This window comes from Ixodes scapularis, unplaced genomic scaffold (assembly GCF_016920785.2).
Source record: "Ixodes scapularis isolate PalLabHiFi unplaced genomic scaffold, ASM1692078v2 PGA_scaffold12__126_contigs__length_90152505, whole genome shotgun sequence".
NCBI classification, from domain to species: domain Eukaryota; kingdom Metazoa; phylum Arthropoda; class Arachnida; order Ixodida; family Ixodidae; genus Ixodes; species Ixodes scapularis.
In genome coordinates, this window is record NW_024609838.1 from 74003452 (window position 1) to 74023672 (window position 20221).

Below are 20221 nucleotides of genomic sequence, written 5' to 3' on the forward strand. Positions count from 1 at the left end.
CTGAGTGTGAACGTTTTTTTTTTTTTTTTTTTTTGGAAGCAACGTTTATCGGCGTGGTCACAGCAACTAGAAATGAATCAGATCACATGATAATAACGTTTCGGTATTTTAACATGTGCCCATATTGGGATTTGATGCATTCTGTGCTTGTTGTGAACTTGCCGATGGGCGTTACTTGAAAAATAAACAGTTGACATTCAGTGCTCCTTCTATGTGCATGTTAAGTCAGCTGGGGAATCGACGTCTTGGACACGCTGGCCCGCCTCTGGTAACGTTCGTTTTCGAGCAGCCGGACCAAGAAAATTCTGTTAGCCTTGTCGTTGCCGTCATTATAATGCCACGAATCTAGCAGTCCGTCCCCATGACAGGGCGGTTCTCCAGCTCACGTGTCTGCGATAGGCGCAGTGAGCAACATAACAACATGACAGTTATCTGTCCTTCGTCGCATTTATCGCGCTGTTTATTGGTATTCATAAAACTGTGAAATATGTGGTAAATTTTACTCGTCAATTATTGTATTAAATAATGAACCTAGGACCTTAAATACATTAAAGATTGTTTTGTACCAATTTAAGATGGCCGCATGAATCAATCGGGCTTTACATTCTTTCATTAGCGAGACCTAGTTTCGCGACGCTTATTTATCGTCTCGCGAGACAACCAAGGTTGTATCGTCAGTCGAACGCTTCCCACGAAGCCTGAGCGTGCAGCCTGAAGAAACACACAAACCAGTTTGTTGCTTGCAAAAAGCAGGTCGGCTATCACATTCCGTTGTCATGAGGAATAAAATACGTTGGCCAAACGGTAAGATGATTAAATGATAGGTTATTCGAGCGTAACCAAAACGTTAACAGCTATCAAAATGGCGATCACATAATTTACTGTCAAGACTGCGGCTGCAACCCTCTGTTTAACACTCGCACTTTTTTGGCTGACATAATGATAAGACTGTAAAGCCGGGGTCATACCATAGAGCTATTACAATAAACGCCAGAGGTTCAGGTGGCGCTAGTGTGCTGTTGCATTTTGAAGCAGAGAGCAAACAGTCTAAATTTGACTTTCCGTAATGCGTTTCTCTGGGAGAACGCAAATGCGTTTTTTCTTCGCGCTCAATTATCAAAGCAAGCATTGCTTCGTGTTGAGACAAAATAACAAGTTTGCAGCGTTTTACAATCGGGTCTACAAAAGTATATGTCAGAGCGGGTTTCTTTGGAATTCATGGCGTTAAACACTGCGCTAAAATAGCCCAGTGCACATGCTTAATGCGTGTTGACGTTGCAGACTGCTATTATAGGGCGTGTATTTACGCATATAGTCAGTGCTATAATGCACACCGAGTAAATCAGCTGGACAAAATATCAAAAGGATGCTAATATATGCCAAATCAAACAATCAAAACAAACAAGAACGAAGCATGGAGTAATTAACGAAGAACACCTACTGGGTTAGTAAGAAACTGTGCAGTAACAAACTGCATTTCCGTCTTCTGAATGCTATTGCAGCATGAATAAACCCTCCGACCTTTTTAATTCTTATTTTAGAGTGCCACTTCGAGGCGCCCGTTTGGGGGTTAAATGGCGTCGGCGTCGGCGTAACCGCTTGTTGCATTATTGGACGTGTGACGTCACACGTGAAGTCAAGAGGGTTAAGGCCCGTTCACACTCTTGCGACCGAGTACGACTGAGAGAGACGAGATCTCTTACAACTTAAATGTTTCTAGAATGAGGGGACACACTGACATTGTGGCGCCATCTATGCGGTGACCCTAGAACTGCATTTCACAAAAGCGAAGGTTTTGCGGGATTTCCGAGGTCAAATGTGCGTAATACCCATAGAAAGGCTCGTTTATAACATTGACAAAGGTTTTTCGAGCCAAAAAAAAAAGATATTGCGCGAGAAATAAAAAAAAAAAATATGCCGGACCGCCGAGTTTACACTGCTTCCCAATAGATGGCGCCAGTGTGTTCTCTGGTTTAAGAAGTTTTAAGGAACCCAGGTTTAACAGGTCGCAAGCATTCGCAAGAGTGTGAACGGGCCTTTACCCCCGTGAAAACCCCCGTGAGAGTTACCCCCGTGAAGGTTAGCCTCACGGGGGTACCCTCATGGGGGTTACCCTTACAAGAGTAACCCTTTTGAGGGTAACCCTTTTCAGGGCAACCCTACCAGGGTTATCCTCACGAGAGAAACCCTCACAGGGGTAACCCTCGTGAAGGTAATCCTAATGGGGGTAACCATCACGGGGGTTACATTTACGAGGATAGCCCTCGCGAAGGTGACCTCACGAGGGTTATCCTCGTGAGGTAACCCTTCATAAATTACCCCCGTGAGGGAAACGTAACCCCTGTCAGGGTTACCCTCACGAGGGTTACCCTCATGAGGGTGAGGGTAGCCCTCGTGATGGTTACCCCCGTTAGGGTGACCCTTGTGAGGGTAACCCCTATGAAGATTACCCCCATGAGGGTCACGAGGTCAACGTCAAAACGTTACCCTCGTGGCGCCACGTGCGACGTCATTATGGTAAACGCGTGACGTGTGACGTCACTTGACGCGTAACGTTACACGTGACGTATGACCTCACACGTGACGTCCACGCATTTAACATGACCAATATTCCCGCTAAATTTAGTGTGGAAGGAGGAGGCGTATACCCTTCCCTCCATACCCCTTTCTTCCTCCTTCTCAAGAGCTGCGCTCCAATTCGGCATTACAGAGAATTGTAAACGTCTTTCATGCTTTCTGCTTGAATTTGACAGCTTATATTGACATATGCTGTACAACATAGACCTGGGCCTCAATTTTCGCTTACTTAAACATCTCTCAGTAACAAAATAAATTACACCTTTATAATATGAATAAAGCTAATAGTACCCGTTACGAGTAAAGAAACTACGCTGATTCCTATTATTCCCTGGCGAAGACAAAAATAGCACGTACGTTTTCCCATAGGAATGCACAGGAAAAGTGGAAAAGTAGGCTGTTTGTTTTCTGCTTCAATTTGCAACCGGAAGTCCCGTAGACACTAGCGCCAGCTGAGCCTCAGGCGTTTATTGTAATAACTCTATGGGTCAGTCTGCTTATACATCTCAGAAAAGAGAGTCTACATACAGATTTGAACGCAAGTCCCCACGAGATCCGTGCTTCGAGACAACATGGCACTCGGCATTCGAACCAGTGATATTACGGTGACTCGTGTTTGCAGACTGTCTTTTGTATGATGGTATGAGCAGTGAGACACCGGCCTTTATGGGGTGCGGTCATGCATCAATACTGTATGATGTTTCTTAAAGGGTCACTACTATTTTTAGTGAAGACAGTGTCCCTGAATTACGAGGTGTACTTTTTTTTATGTATTCTGTAGCTTTTAAATACATCATCTCAACGTTCTGTTTTAGGGCCCGTCTACGGCAACACCTAAGCTACTGGCTCGAGCATGATGGAAACCCTTGTGATCAGCTGCGTGGCCATCGTGTGGGGCAAAGCTCGTACCGCACTACCGCAAAACGTGCTACTGGCCTAGTCGCAAGAGCACATCTGATCAGTCAGGTAAAATGCTACGGTTGTTTTATTACTTTGCTTCGTAGACATCAAACATTTGTAGCAATTATTATAAAGTAACTCTGGTCAAAATTCGAACCAAAGTAAATTACTTATATCGATTTACGGAGACTAAACATGAGTACACCCAAAACATTACACTGATGGGAACCCGCCAATCCACTCTAAAACCGATTTTAAAAATGCTACCACCTGGTTCTCAGCGGGCATTCAGTGGGTTGGTTGTTTCTCCAGCAACCCGGTGCCCTGATGTCATCTTTGTTTTCAAGAAGGTTTCTTGTTCGTACTCTCACTTCTTTCGCCGTGTTTGTTTGCTGCTTTTTCAGCCGTCCCATCGGATTATTTCTGCTTATGTCATGTTTTAGCCGACTCCCTGCTCGCTCAAGTACGCGCAAGGGCACCGTAGTGCCAGAGGTGGCATTCACTGGCGGCCACAGTCCTGCTCTGCGCGAGCATACGATTATTTTCCACAATGTTTCTGCAACGTGCATTGCGCACCACCAAGATTGTAGTTCTTCTCAGAAAGTAAGTGGGGTCCAGTTCTGAGCCCGCGTTCATCGCGGCAAACTCGCTTTTCGGTCGGCAACTTTATAAACATATATATATTGATATTTGCTACAGGTGGTCGGATTCATGCAAAGCAGTAAAACAGTCGTAGCATGCTATCTGACTGATCGTAGCTGTTCTGACTAGGCCAGCCGCACACTTTGTGGCGCCGCAAGACGAGCTATGCGTCACACGACGGCCATGCAGCTGATCGCAAAGTTTGCCATCATGATCGAGTCAATTACTTTCGGTTTCAGCGTAGACCCCCGAAACATAGCCTCCTCTATACTCACAAAGCATGGCAGTTGGATGACGGGGCCATAGAGTGCCCTTCGCAGATTTGGAGCGCGAGGATCTGGTAGCACGGAGCATTTCTCGGGGAGCCTGTAGTCAGCGCACAGCTTTTGGAGCGGCGAGAACCCGAAACGTGGTTTTCAAACCCGACGAGAAAAGAAGTTGTAGCCCGAGGAATGCGAGACGCACGAGCGGGCATTCGATCGCTCGGGACAGGTGTGTTTCGGCGTTTGCCGCAACGGGCCGCACGTTACATGCCCCTTTTATACCTTTTCAGTTTCGGCGGCCGCGTCTCGCGGCGATCTGCCAGGCTTTGTCAGTATTGAGGAGGTTATGCCCAAAATAAAACGCTAATGTAGGATATATACAAGGCTACACAAGGCATCGGAAACAAATAGATACCTATTCATAGACCGATCTCACTATGTGTTCGGCGCACGCTTGTCGCCGCCATAACGTTAGTTCAGAGGAGGCAGACGGCCGTGCATGCGAGTGCTCGTGCCGTTTCGTGCTCTGCACGCGCAGAGCTCCAGCGAGTTTGTCGCACGTGCAGAAAGACTAAAGTCTCCTCGATGCATTGCGGCAGCGGTGGCGTAGTCAAACGGGCTGGTGAGATTGGTCTTTTCAGGGATACTTTCTTTACTAAAAACCTTCGAAACCCTACAATTAAAAAAAAGTATCGGAATTTCTTGACACATCTATAATGTTGGCAGCCGAAAAGCGAGTTCGCGAGGATAAACTCAGGCTCAGCACAGGCTCAGAGCGAGCCCCCGCTTATCTTCTGAGACGAACTACAACCTTTCATACATTAATTCATTCTTTATTCGGATCTTCACCTGCAATGCCGGGTACGGAAGCAGGGCAAAAGGCATTTCTGCCTGACGGGGCCACCACACCATGTACACTTCAGTGCAGCACGCAGAGTGCGTTTGCCACGCTAAAATAATACGCCAGCAACACGTTCCATGACTAAAAGGCCAAGCAACATAAAAATAGCAATACAGGTAAAATAATATGGTGATAAAATTGAAAGCAGAAACAACAGTAAAATTCGCCAGCACTCATTAGCTTCAAAAAGTTACAGTTTAAACGACCCGAGACACAAAAATATGGACAGTTAAGGATGAATACATTTCACGCGAAACAAAATTGTCATGAGAATGAAACAAGAACATGGCCTAAAGCACAGTAGACGACTCATTCCAGATCAGCAGGGGAGAACGACGAAAAAATCGGAAGCACAAGCAACGTCAACACTTGTCACGGCCCCTTGTTGCTATGAAAATAGCAGTCTGAGCGGCAAGAAGGGACGAACTATGGAGAAATAAAAATAATATATTTCACGAAAAACCAGAGTGGTCATCAGGAGAAGCAAGAACATCTGAAAGACGCATCCCAGATGCGCACGGGAGTGGTGACATGGTGAAGTAATGTTAAATATATAGGCACCGCAGAGTCATTAAGGTAATATATATGCCGGCAGGTTTAACTTTGGTGATTATGAGTAAGTTATACTGTGTGTTCTGAGAGTGCTATTTGCAGTTTGTTTATATTTTAGATAAGGAACCGAAAAATGAAAATGATGGTCAACCTGATTCAGCACATTTGGTGCCAGCTAACTCATTTTTTTATTTTCCGTAATTTGCGAGCATGCTCAGCTTTCTCCATTTTGTCCTGTCGAAAGGCAAATCGGTTGTTTGAATGGCCTTGACTTGTTTCATAGAGCCTTTCTTTATATATAGCTTGAAATACTTAAAATAATATATTTGGTTTGCCTTATGAATTGCGCGTTGAGCTATTAAATTCGATTTTATTTTCTTCGTAGTTTTCGGGCGGGCGTAGCGCTCTTTTGTGTATAACAATTATTTTGTCGTAGTTGTAAACACCTGCTGTATTCCAAACCACAATTCCGTACCATATTTTAGTATAGAGCAAAGTATGATACAGCATTTTCTTTATCCAGGTACGAACAAGCGTTGCTAGTTTTTGCATGCAACCAACCGACCTGCTTAGTTCTGACTTCAGTTTTGTCACATGGGTTGTCCATTTTAACTCTTCATTGAACCAAACATCCAAAAATGTTTGATCCTGCACTTGTTCGATTAAAATATCTTCAAATTTAATAGAAATCGAGCCACCGCTGGGTTTATTTACAGGTCTAAATATTATATATTTGGTTTTATCCGTATTGTTCAAACCCGTTATAGCGAAGTCGGTTATAAAGAATAGCGGCTACAGCGAAACGATCACGATATCCCATTCCCTTTTGCACTCTGTTATAACCGACGTAATAACTCGGTTATAACGAAATAGCGGTTATAGCGAAGTGATTTCCGATTCCCGTTGTCTTCGTAATAACCGGTCTCGACAGTATTAAGTTGTAATTTGTTATTTTGAAGCCAGGACGACAGCTTCATTAAATATTCGTTTGCTGATCTTTCTAGAGCCTTTACTGGTTGCTCGAAACCAAACAACCAGCGAAAAACACATTTGTGCCATCGGCGAACATGTCCAACTTTGATGAATCTGGAATGGCCATGATATCGCTAATATATGCTAAGAACAATACTGGTCCGAAATTTGAACTTTGAGGGCCGTCACACTTTATTTCTAACTTTCTTGATAGTACATTTTTAATTTGAACAGATTGAAAGCAATGTTTAGGTATGATGATATAAGTTTCAAGCGACACCACGTATACCATATTTTTCCAATTTATGAAACAGTATGTTATATTGAATAGTATTGAATGTTTTTCTGAAATCTAAGAATAATCCTAGGGTAAGTAGTTTGTTTTCAATATTTTTTACGATTGTATCCTTGATGTATGTGAGTGCCAGTTCGGTGGATTTTCCTTCTTGAAAGCCACACTGAAGTGCGGTAATAACATTATATTTATTGATAAAATTTACTTGCGTATTGCTTAAAACACCTTTAACTATTTTTGAGAGGATGGACAACACCGATATGGGACGGTAGCTTTTCAGGTGATTCTCGCCTTCCCCTTTATATACAGGGTTTACTCTTGCGACCTTCAAGTCATCAGGAAAAATTCCCGTCGCAAACATGTTGTTTATAATGTTGGATAGAATCTCGCTCATTGTACGTGATGCCTTCTTTATTGGAACGACCCTGATATTGTCAAGTGCTGCCGCTACGTTGTTTTGCAGCCCCATTATTTGTTTTTGTATTTCACTTGGAGTTGTTGGCGACTGCATAATTGACCCTGAGATACAAGGACCAGGCACTCTATCATTGCACGAATTTGTCATTTGGGGCTTATCTGCTACTCCTACATTGATAAAATGTTGGTTCATCGTGTTAGCTAGCTCAACGCCGCTTATCTTATTGTTGTTTATGCATAGTTCCTGCAGATTATTTTGTGTGCCTTTCCTGTTTGTTAGGTTGTTCACAATGTCCCATATTTTTTTCGGGTCATCGAGGATTCCTGCAAATTGTCGAAGATAATACTCCGTCTTTGCTTTTTTGATGTCACGATTTAGTTTGTTTCGTACTTTTTTAAATTCGGCTAGTATGTTTTTATCCCGTTTTTTTTTTCATAAAGCGATGGCACAAATTGTCGTTCTTTTTTATCTTCTTATAAAAACGATTGTCAATCCTTGACTTGCGAGCTTTGTTTTTTTCTTTTTCTCGAAATATTTAAGGGGAAGGCGTCATCATATAGTTGCCTCATTTTCCCCAGGAACTCACTATAAGATAGGTTAGGACTTTTTTCAAAATATACCACACTCCAGTCTTCATTATCAACCAAGTCAGTGAACTTTTTGAAGTGCTTCGTCACTTATTCTACAACATTGAAATGATTCTTACCCTGTTTCTTTGCTATTGTTGGGAATAGAGGCTTGGCAAAAAATGGGAAAGTGGTCACTAATATGTCGCGTGAATATTCCGGCCATGGCATCACTCGTGCTTAAATTTGTTACACAGATATCGATTCATGTGGCACTTTCTAAGGGGACCCTAGTTGGCAGGGTAATCAAATTGCTACAGCCGTAGCACATCGTGCTTTCATTAAAATCGGTCGTATGTAGTGTGTCTGAGAGTATTAATATTGATATTACCCCTTGAGAAATATGGGAGTGATTCTGAGGTGAGAAAGCGGAGCAACCGATCGTAAAATTCAATAAAGCTGCTTTCGCTTCCTTTAGAAGGCCGGTATACTGCAGCAACCAATGCCCCTTCAAGATGTACCGTGACGCATTCAACATTTTCGTTTATTATTGTGAAAGCATCCGCTACTGAATAAGAGTAGCTGTTTTTAACATATATGAGGATTCCCCCACCTCTTTTATTGTCCCTCGTTAAATTGGCACAGCTGTAGTTATCAGCATGCGGCGGTTGATCATTTTTGTTCAACCATGCTTTGGTAAAGATAATTGTGCTCTGCAATTCATATTGCAGAAGCGTTGTAGACGCATATGGTAAGCTCGCGCTGAGCAGAAACGGACTTAACTATGGCCACCAGTGCATGCCAACTTCGACACCAGAACGCGCTCGATGGAGCAGGAAGTCAATAATCTGAGTGCCCTCCCGCTAAGGAGCACTTACAAACTACGGCCGCTAAAACATAACGTAACAAGCAGAAATCATCCGCTTGGACTGTTGAAAACGGAGCTGAAAATCACGGCGAAAGAAGTGACAGTACGAAGAATGAATTTCCTTGAGCACAAACATGATGTCGGGAAACAAGTTTGCTTGAGAAACAGCCAACTCGTTGATTTCCAGCTGAGAAGCTGGTAGTAGCGTTTTTTGTTTTTGTTTTTTTAATATCGATTTCTAAGTGGATCGGAGTTTCCCATTAGTGTAATACATTGGCAGCGCTCGTTTTTAGTCTTCGTGAATCGATATCAGTCACTGATTCTGGTTCAACTTTTGACCGGAGACTCCCCTAAAACCCCAGGTTAGCAGGTAAGCAGCTGCAATGCGGTCGCTAAATCTCTTATCTACAGCGTGAACTAGTGTTGCCCTATCACAGAAGCAGCCCAACTTCAGCATAACTATAGTCGGTGAAAGGCTAGAAAGTCAGTGCGCACTCCGCCTCCATCTTGAACTTTCTGTCTTTGGTAACGCTTCGCAGGACGTGCAGCCGAAGCCCAGTGAAAGGGAACAATCACGTGCTGGAGGGTGAGCTTACCCGAAATTCTTATCTTGTCACCAACTATAAGATTGGAATGTGTGTATGTTTATACAGCCTAGAACTTGGTCTGCCTCAACGAGAGAGGAGTCTCCAAGCAGCAGATGAGAAATTTAGTCAGTGCAGTACAACCGCTATTCTGGAGTTAACTGGTTATAAGTACATATTTTTAATGTTCTTTGCGTTTCTCTGGCACACCGGTGAGAAATTTCAATTTCCAGTATAGCTACAGTTGCGCACAAAACGACAGAAATAGAGAAGAAGAACACGCAGGCGACAGACAAGCGTTTGCTTATCTGTCGTCGGCGTGTTCACCTTCTCTGTCCCTGTTCGTTTGTGCGCAACTGTATCTATGTTCAATCTATACCAGCCCGTGCAACTGTCTACAGTACTACTTTTCAGTAGTTAATTTAGAGCATTCGTTTATTGATTTCTTAAGGACCGGCATTTCATAAAAATGGGGTTGGCAATGTAACAATGCCAAATAATAGGCTCAAGACACGAACGAACAAAAGCATGTAACACATCGAGACCCGCACTCCTGCGACTAAAACTTAAGAAAAGTAATGAAGTCCAGTGCAAAAGGCAAAAGTAACACGATTGAGATAACTGCGAATAATACACGATAAAAACATTGTTACTAAGATGTCATGAAGGTTAACATTCACGCCGCTGCGTAGAATATGATAAACGCCGCATGATTTGTTTAAAACTGCTGTTTCTAATTTGTATTGTTCATAACTAATATGTGCTTTGCCTTTAAGTTATTCATTGTATAATTTTCTCGTTGAATACTACCCACTCCCCTCTGTAACGCCGTTGGCCCTGAGTGTATTGAAATAAATAAATAAATAAATAAATAAATACTCCGTATGCAAAGTCACTCACCAGCTGTACACGGAGCTGGGGTTACAGGACAGGTTGAGCGATCGCCTCTGGTCAGCCTGACGAGTTCTGGACGTCGAAGAACCCAGAAAGCGGGAGCGCGGAGGCAGCGTGCGGGTGCCGTAGCCCCTGGCCAGGCTCGTCGTCATCGTAGCCTGCGAACAACGCGCCCTCCACGTTAAAGGCGGCCCCTTTGTGACGTCAACGCGTCGTTCCGACGCGTGAATCATCCCCGTCGGCTGGCGTGGAGCAATACCCGGCACGAGGACAAGGCCCGCGTGTGACGTCATCTTTCGTTGTTCTCCGACCCGCCACCAAGCGGAAAACACGCCCAAGCTCGACGAGAGTACGCCGCCGCAAAGCCGCAGACGCGAGCGTCATGAGCGTCGCCGCCTGCCAGCATCGCCTTTGTTGTGAGACGCGGCGAGACGCATTCGCGTCGACGCTGACGCCAGCTAGATGGCTCTGGGTGGATGCACTATAGTGGTAGCGTTTGAGGACGAAGGGCGCGGTCTTTGTCTTCTTGGCAGCATTGCGTTGAGTCACTCGTGATGACCTCAGGCGGCGTGGGCGCCCCTGCATATGTCGAACGCGAATGAGCGGCTGCCAGTTCATGGGGCTCGAAAGTAAACATGCACTCCTCCGTTGGTTGCGAAAGAACCTATACGGAGGAACGCTCGGCCCTTCGCGCTGCTGACAGCAGTAAGCTCGAAGCGACGAAGGATGGAGGTTTGAGGAAGTTGCTGGCCGAAGCCCACGGTTGAAAGCAGTTAAACGGCCACTGGCCCGTCGTGGTGTTTGGAGACGGCAATCGGAAGGAATTTCGTTTTCTAAACAACCGCGTTTTTGGGTGGCTCCATCCACTCAAGAAAACCGGGTGTTCAGTCTGGCGGGGGACTATGATAGAATATTAATTTAAAGAGAAGCCGGTGTTGGAATATTGAATACTATGGTATCAATATGGGTAGCCCACGGAGAATATTGTTTACGTCCTCTCATTGATTTTAGAAGGCCACGGTTTTACTTTGTTCGAGTTCGAGTGTGTAGTGCACCTTCATTGAGTGTTCGTTCCAAAGTAAGGTTTATCCAGAAGATTTTGAAGCTAGAAAAATTGCGCTGAAGGCAAGACATCCGTGAAAAACACGGTCGACTGAAGCTCTCGTGAATATACATGTGCTGATTTGAGAACATCATCTTGGGTGCCGCGTGAAAACGGCCTGGTCGACGTTTGTTTTTAGAGAGAATTATATTTATCTACATCTTCAAGTTTAGGCGAGTGTCCGGTATTTCTCGGTTTTGAATGGAAGACGAATCTCTCTGCTTACCAAGTCTCACATGACGAACATTTTAAAAACGCTGCTCGCAACCCGCTGAAAAAGAAAAAAAAGAAGAATATACTAGTATACACATATATATTTGTGAAAAAGAGTGGTGTAGTTGAATATTGCTCTGGCCGGCCGAAAGGTACGTTTGTTGCGCGGACGTGTATTCGAAGCCCATATGAACATCTGGCTTTTGAAATTTAAATATTATGATTGCTCTAATTTCCCGCGTCAGCCTCAACTTCTATAATCTTCAAATGCAATCGGTGGAAAAGTTCTCAAAAATTATATACACTATAGTGGTTACTACTACGTACAAAAAAATCATTTTCATGAACTTAAGTGTTAAAGTTTTTTTTTGTTTTTTGTTCTTTTTTTTTTTTTTTACCAGCTGCCGTCTTTGAATGCGGATATTGAAGCCACGAAACTTGCGAAGAAACATATGTTTTAGATTAAAGTTTGTTTCTTTCAAACTTTTATAAAAAACAATTCACCTAATTCATTTTGAGCTAAACGTGGGTCGTCGTCTTTGTACAATAAAATAAAACGGTATATCTATTTATTTTTTTTTATAATAGATGGCTTGGGCTTTCCCCTCTGTTCTTTGGTGCTTCCTCTTTTTAGTGGCTGCACACTACAGGAATGTCTGCTACCTAACAAATTACTTTATGTAAAAAAAGAAAAAAAATGCTGCAAGCTACAGTTGCAACCACGTGATTTTCTGAAGACACTCGCTGCAGCCATCGTGCATACACGTATGTAACTTTTACCTCTTTCTATTACGTGGCAATCATCCCATACCAGATTTCAGCCACTTGAGACTTTTGTGGTATTGCTGTTGGGAAATCGTAATACGTGCTTTTCATTGAATGAATGATTACACTAGTCTATTTGTCACGCAGCTGAGTTGTTTGAGTACATTTTTTATTAGGTATTTTTAGTAACTCGTTTTGGATACATACCGTACTCCCGATAACGATGCGACGCATGCGCAAAGGTAGCAGCAGAGTGTCGGGTATCGTTTTCAGAGACATGGGAACGATTTACTAAAATTCTCTGTTTATTATCGTCCTTACTGCTTCTTCGATTCAGCAGAGCGCACACCAGTTTGCCACACTCTGTTGCCGCATCACGCAATTAATGTAAGCGGTGACCAAATGACTTTAAATGTCTCCGTTCCACCGAAAAAGACAATACTGTTCCCTTTGACGCATAACAGTTACAAAGGAGCCGTCAGTTTGAGCTCACGTCCTGCCCCTATGGTGTGGTGTAAACAAGTTGAACAAAGGCTGCAGAACGAAAACAAAAACAACAAAAAAAAAGACGTCTTGGAGATCATATTGTGCGTGTGTCATCCTGTTTGTTCGTGTTGTAATTTTTGTGTTCTTTCCATATTAATTCAAAATTGCCAGATCTTTCGCGACCCTCCAATTTGTTGAGGTGAAGGCGTTCGTGATAAAATAAAATAAAATAGTATACTAAACAAAACTTTAACTGAACACAGCCTCTTGCTCATTTTTATGTTAGGGAACTCACGTTCCACACAGTGTCGTCAACCAAGACTGAGGAGTCGCGATGCAACAAATCCGATCAGTATAAGGCAGGCTGTAACGACGCGATGTGCCCTCAATGTTATTTCTGGACGGCGTCTCCTAGCTTACGAGCAGCTGAAACACGTCACTTGTCAGTTCGCCAAATTACGCAAGGCGAGTTGTTTTCGTTTCTTGCTCTTTCGACTGCCTCCCCCCCCCCCCCCCCCCCCCCCCCCCTTGGTCTTCTGTTGCTTCGACAGCCTACTGCTGAGCGTTCGGTTCTTCCGAAACACACTTTTCTTTTTTTTTTTTGTGCTTGTTGTTTCGAAGACTGCCGTTGAGTCACGGTGCATCGATGATCCACCGGGTGTCCCACAAAGCGGCCAGCCTCTTGAAATCGACCGCAAAATTCGGTTTCTTAACCTATCGCGCTACGACTTTGTGCAGCGTTGACCACGGAGGCTTTTTATTTTTTTTTTATTTCCAAAAAGCGATTTACCTGAGGAAAAGGTAAAAAAAGAAAAATGCTTAACTCCTATGGTAATGCAGCAATGCCACCGGTCTTCAAACCAGGCACGTAGCCAGGGGGGGGGGGGGGGGGGCATGGGCCCAGGCTTCACCCCCCCGAAGTCTTTCATTTTGCTGGGACCTCCTCTCCCCCTTCCTCCTCCTACAAAATTTTGTCGGGGGCGCACCCCCCCCCCCCCCCCCCCCCCGAAACAAAATCCTGGCTACGTTCCTGCTTCAAACTATAGGTATTGTTTCAAGACCGGTGACTTCGGTGCATTTCCATCGGAATTAAGCCTTTTTCTTTCTTTCTACTTTTTCCTCGGCTAAATCGCTCTTTGCAAATTTTATTTAAAAAAAAGAAAACAATACACCATTTGTGGGCAACGCTGCACAAAATCCTACTTGCGTACTTTGCTCACGCTCCTGCGTACTTTTCGCCCGAGCGATTCGGCGCGCGTTTCTTGGAATGCTCGGTAGAAAGAAAATCGGGCAGACTCCAGACTCCAGACTGCGACTGCATGCAACATATACTTTAAGGGTACTAAGTGCAATAAAAAACAAGACCAAAAACAAGTTTACAAAAGGCAACTTAGTGTTTCGTGAATTGGCCTTAATTAATACAACTAAAATAACTAAAGCAAAAGCCAAGGCAAGCTTCCGTGCTTCCTAATTACCGATCCAAAAGCCGCGATCGAAGACCACGTAAATACAAAAGTTTGTTAACATACATTAAGGAAACTAACACCAGCATAAGATATATTAATTACGAGGCATTAAAGAACTTTGACAGCTCAGAAGGGCAAGTTCACCTTCCTATGAACATGCATCTCTAGTCTTCACCACTTTTCTTTTTTTTAACTATCTTTCTCCTCTGGATTCCTGGATGCGGAGGCAACTCAATTATTAGTGGCCGATGAGTGATTATCGTTTTATAATAGGACAATCGAATATTTTGAGTAACATTTGGGGTTTGACTTTTGCCTTAGACACAACAAGATTTGAGTTCGGACTTGGCTTTTAGAGCTTATTTGTGACGTGAATCAACAAGATTAACCGGCGTTTATTTTACTAAAGCAAGCTAGGCATTCATTCGAGCTTATTTTAAAAAGTGTGCGACTTCAGTTCCTAAAACTTCTAATAAAAGTGACGTAATGAACCAAAGAGCTGTATTCGAAAGAAAGATAAGCTGCAGAAGCATGAATCCTAAAAAATTATTTTGTTTTGTTTAATCCCCACCGACTACATATTGTCCCGGCAAAGGATGGTTAGGTTGTGATCAATTACCGTATTGGCATAAACTCAGTAGAACTTCCAATCTAAAGACCTAGACAAAAAATTTAAACAAGAATGAACAGTCTATAAAATCTTTCAGCTTATTTTGTTATCTTTCAACCAGTTAATCAAACTAATAATAGGTTGACATTAATTTGTGTGTCTCAGTAAATACTACACGGTGGGCGAAATGAATTGAACGCAATTTAAACATATTGCATAAATCGGTTTTTAGATTCTCGCGCTGAGATTTAGTACAGAGGTTCTCAAGGTTGGTGCATTCAGCAATTTCCACATCATACCTTCGGAGTCAAAAGAAAAACAATAGACACCGGTTTTCTCTATGCAAAAATGTTTGCTAAGCCTTTATCCCAAAATCATTAAAAAAATTCTTGTGGGATTTTCTGGTGTTTACCACGATTGAAACTTTTGTGAATTGGCTAAAGTATTCTGGTCTTTATTTGGCCCAAATAAGAGCCACATCAGCACATGCTATGTTTTCAGTGTATGTACATGCAAAGTATTGGGAACACAGAGTTTTTGGTTTTTCTTGAGTTAATCAGGTGAGCCAACCCTTTCACAATTTCAGATGAAGCTTCTACCAACTTCTGTCACCTTTGTAGTAAATACCAGCGTGAAAAGTTAACAAACCGATTTATGCGGTTAGTTTAAGGTGCGCTCGATTCATTTTGCTCAAGCTGTATTTCTGTAAAGATGAAACATAGAAAATAAACGAGAAGTCAAGTGTCATCTAAGTAAAGAAAATACGTCTCGAGCATTTCACTGCGTGGCAATAGAGCCATGTTAAAAGCCTCAGGATTACACCTCTTAATGTAAGAAAAAACATAAATTAAGTACATATTCGAACAATATGGATTTCCTATCCTCGTTCTTTGCAATGACCTCTTAAGCCAGTGACGTGTAGGAATCAGCACAATGATTATTTATCATTTTTTTTTACAAACTAGAAGTAAAACAATAAACAGCAATATTATTTAACCGTTAGTTAGTGGTTTATAATGACCCCTCTTCCCATAGAAAACCATTCAAAAGTTTTAGATTTGGTTTCGAATAGTGACTCACGTAGCTAAATTCTGTTAAACATCCAGTAACGCCCAGAAGTCATTGAAGGATGAGCCACGATGGTAACTGTTTCCCTAAAAAGGCCATCAAGTTCGTCTAGTACGTAATCAAAATAAGTTGTCCTGCCTTTCGCACCAAAAATACAATTTACTAAATATTTCTTAAATATTTAATTCAATCGGTACATAATACACACCGCGGGACACTGTAAGCACAAACACAAAATTGAGAATTTTTTTTTTTTTTTTTAAGATGTTGTCATTCATCAAACGTAACAGCATAGGTAAGTGTCATAATGAGCACTTCCCACCAAGCAAGGAGTTTGGTCGACATACCTTTTATTGTAGGAAAAAAAAAACTGACCATCGCTTGTTTCCGCGGTGTGTTCAGTATTTACACGCTACGTGTTTTAGTTGTATGAATCGAATTAGGAACGAGTTAAGTTATTTCAAATAAACAGAGATTTTATAATTATCAGATCTCTGTTTGCTTTCTTATCCAGTCATCACGTACATTACTTATTCTTCGCTAGAGGAGCAATGCGTTCTTTTCTACACATAAGAATACTGAAAAGTGTAAAGAGAATGGAATGCCTAAAACGGCTCCTACTGCATCATATTGGCGTGTTTGCCTCATTGTTCGTTGAAACCTGTAAGTATTCCGGTAATCGTATATCGTTCGAGATGTTTTTCTTTGCCTTTATGAACCGCCAATACGCGACCTTTCAACTCAGTCGCACATCATGAAAATCCCTCACGCCTTAGTCGAGTGTCTAAGAACGAGGAAAAGCCGAAAAACATAAGCATCCCAACCAATCGCTGGTGCACCAAACACCCGATAATGTACTTAGTGTGTTGCACACGAAAGTAATGTGATGTCAGATTTCACATTTGCTCTCAAACCAGTGTTGCATAGCAGCCCAGCCCGCCATTTTCTTCCCTTTGCGGGCAGCAACATAGCCTTTCCTAAAAATATGTGGTCTGTAACAAAACTAACGTATTCTATACTTCGGTTTACGTTAAGTTTATCGGAACGCAGGTCGATGCTACGAACCAGTGCGGCCATTCAAGTATAGCATCAGAAGCGCCGAACCACGACGTCCCTCGCTCCCCTTTGGGGGTGTGCCTTCGCCTGAGGGGGTGTGCCATCGCCTGACGGGGTGTGCCATCACCTGAGGGGGTGTGCCATCACCTGAGGGGGTGTGCCATCGCCTGCTATATATCTTGTTTCACTTTAAGTCTGACCGTATGCTTTACGCTATGATCTATAAAATTAAAACCTATAGACATAAGACAAGAACAAAAAGGAAGGCGAACGGGACGAGCGCTTCTCAGAACTGATGGAGCGCAGATCAAGCAGCGCGTAATTTTCATCGTCACGCCACTCATCGCCTTTCTGTGTTAGTTATTGTCGACTAAGCCACTAAGGTACAGTGTATGGGCCGCATCCTACTCCTTGTTTTGTGTATGATGGGCTAAACCGCTATTAGCTAACCGACGAAAAAATCGATCACCCTGACAATGTAGTTTTGATGCTGCTTGATTGCCGCTTTCGGGTTGTAGACTAAGCTGCATTCGGACTTTAAGAAAAAAAATTAATTTTCTAAAAAAGAAAAAGAAAGAAGAGTTAGTGGTGAATTCTAGAGTATTTTCATTCCGTGAACCTGAATAACACGCTTGTGTTCCCTCGGAGATTTGATTAAACGCAATTAAACTCGGGAAACTTCCTACCACTCGTTACGTCATACCCAGATATTTCGGCCGCCAACCGCGTGTCGCGCGAGTGGGCTGCGCGCGCAATTGCAAGCGGTACATTCCCCCGCACAGACATCAGTCTCGACGTCTTGTTTTGACTTTATTTATTTTCAAAATAGCGAGAGTGCCCATGAGTAACTTTGATAGGAGCTGACGATGCGCCCATAGCGGAGATTTCTAAAACTCTGAATATGACGTTAAATTTCCGTGGACGAGGGGCTTTATACTCTAAAAGATGCCTGTGCGTCTACTTACCGGCAAAACACTCGAAGAGCCAATCTCTGTGATCTGCGAAATCTGCTCGGCGAATGATGATGCGGAACTACTGTTTAGACCTCTAAATGCAGGCTGCGGTGTGGCTTTATGCAATTCAAGCATGACGCTTTGCATTGCGTAATGACAAACCGCAGACTGCATTTTGAGGTCTAAACGGATGTTCCGCCTCATCAGTCGCTGAGGTGATTTCCTAGATCGTAATGATTGGTTCTTTGAGTGTTTTGCGGGAAAGTTGTTGCGCAGGCATTTCTTAGAGTGTAGTGGTACTCCGAAAATAATTAGTGTGCAGCCTCCTTGCATCAAATGGGAAAAAAATAACTAGATATTCGTGATCCTGGAGGCCAAATAAAGACGATTTAAGTGTGTTTTCTCAAATACAAAACCACTTCAGTTTTTTTTTTTTTAAGTAAAACAATAAAAACCGGTCGGACGCAGCTCATGCGCAGCGACATTTCCTCTTTATTTTGAGTGTCTGTTTTAATGTATTCCAGACTCGGTGTGAAACCAAGTAAAGCGCATTTCACAGGCACTCGCTACTTAAGAAACTCGGAGGTCGACTTATTTTGTTCGCGCCTGTTGCTTGGCGATTCGTTCTTTGCGGCTCTTTTCGCCTAATGCTGCGCACTAATTGACTGCCATCCTCGAGGCCTTTCTTAAGCTAATCGCTGAAAACTTGCAAAACACATGCCGGACGTATTAGCTCCGCACTCTTTTCTTCGCGATTCGTCAACCTTGTTGGGATGCAGTTTAAACGGCTAAGGAATAGGATGCACCACCCACTATTTCTTAAGTTGTCACTGTCAATGGTCACTGACAAATTAAGAAACGCAGGCACATAGCTTATAATATTCACTCTGCTTGCTACTAGATTTGTTCTTCGACAATTTCTTATCGGCCTAATGCGCAATTTTAATTTCCTGCGGTAATAGGATGCTCGGGAGGCAGCACGCCAAACTGCGACAACATGCCTCTTACCTCGACGGAAGAACTCAGCAGCGCTCTTCACAGACCCGTTCCACAGATGACGGTCGAATACCAGAACCTCTCGGAGATTCTCGGCACAGGGGGAATCCGTGGAACGCTCGCGTGTCTCCTCGCTCCCAACTGGCGCTCTCAGCGACGGGTAGCAGGGCGGCTAAAAACACGGAGCTTCCGCCGTGACGCAGGTGGTGCAAACGGCATTCCAGTGCTCCGCGCGGACCCCGTTCTTGAATCTCCTTGGCCCGCGCGCGAGTCTAAACTTAGACGCCCAAACCCTCGTCTTCGTCGTCGACGTACCTTGCGCGCTTGCCTCTTTCTTTCTTTCGCCCTTTTGTCGGGTGCTCGCCCTAGTTTGCTCTCTCGGGTCGCATGGTTTTCACCCTTTCCGAGTACGTTCAAGGTTCGAGTTCTTTTGGAGGGGTTTGGGGCAAGCCGTTGCGTCAGTCGATGAGTCGTTTGCGCGCGCGTTCGTGAGAGCGTTGTCGCAATAGCCGTGTCTGTTTTGGTAAACGGCTTGAACAGCTGTGTTTACGGTGAGATTTCGTGGGAGGCTGCAGCAGCGGAGTTGTCTCAAGGAATGTTAGTGCGAGGGGTCATTTTTGATGGGGCATTTGGGATGGGGACATAGTAGTTCATCTTTAGAGTATGTTAATAAATGCTTTCGGACTCTGTCCTTACTCTGGTAGATGTGTCGTCTCTTCCGCAATATTCGAGAGGGTAAGACGAGGTAGTCGATCATTGGCCCCGACGGAGGTACTTATCAAACTGACCCGCGGTAATGTAGCCCTGAACCTCATCTAAATTGCCGAGGATATGTGGGAACCGCGCTGCAAGGTTTGACAACTCCTTTGAGATCGCCGCCGCTGTTAAAATAACCTTTTTATTGCTCCATCGGCACATATCTTGGTAGCTGCAATCCCACATGTTTGTCAGAAGCCTCTCTGGTTGGGACCAAACTATGCGAAAAGAAAAATATTCACCAACCAATCCCTAAATATCAAGGGGTCCTACATTTCTGAACAGACTCGGTTCCTGTATCAGGGTCGACTTTGTTGA

At 43.5% G+C, this 20221-nt stretch overlaps 1 protein-coding gene across 3 annotated transcripts in view; it reads right to left on the minus strand.

Annotated features, from left to right (window-relative positions):
• The window catches only part of LOC8034903 (dual specificity protein phosphatase 3), a 36062-nt gene extending 16658 nt beyond the window's left edge, over positions 1 to 19404 (minus strand). Inside the window, exons 1-2 of one of the 3 annotated variants that reach the window (XM_029985685.4) lie at positions 19160 to 19404; positions 10439 to 10590 (exon numbers count right to left, since the gene is read on the minus strand). In XM_029985685.4, the coding sequence (XP_029841545.2) occupies positions 10439 to 10584 (146 nt within the window). In that variant the 5' untranslated portion in view covers positions 10585 to 10590; positions 19160 to 19404. The other 2 variants (XM_040501924.2, XM_029985684.4) reach the window with 2 other exon arrangements.
• Positions 19405 to 20221: the final 817 nt, after the last annotated feature.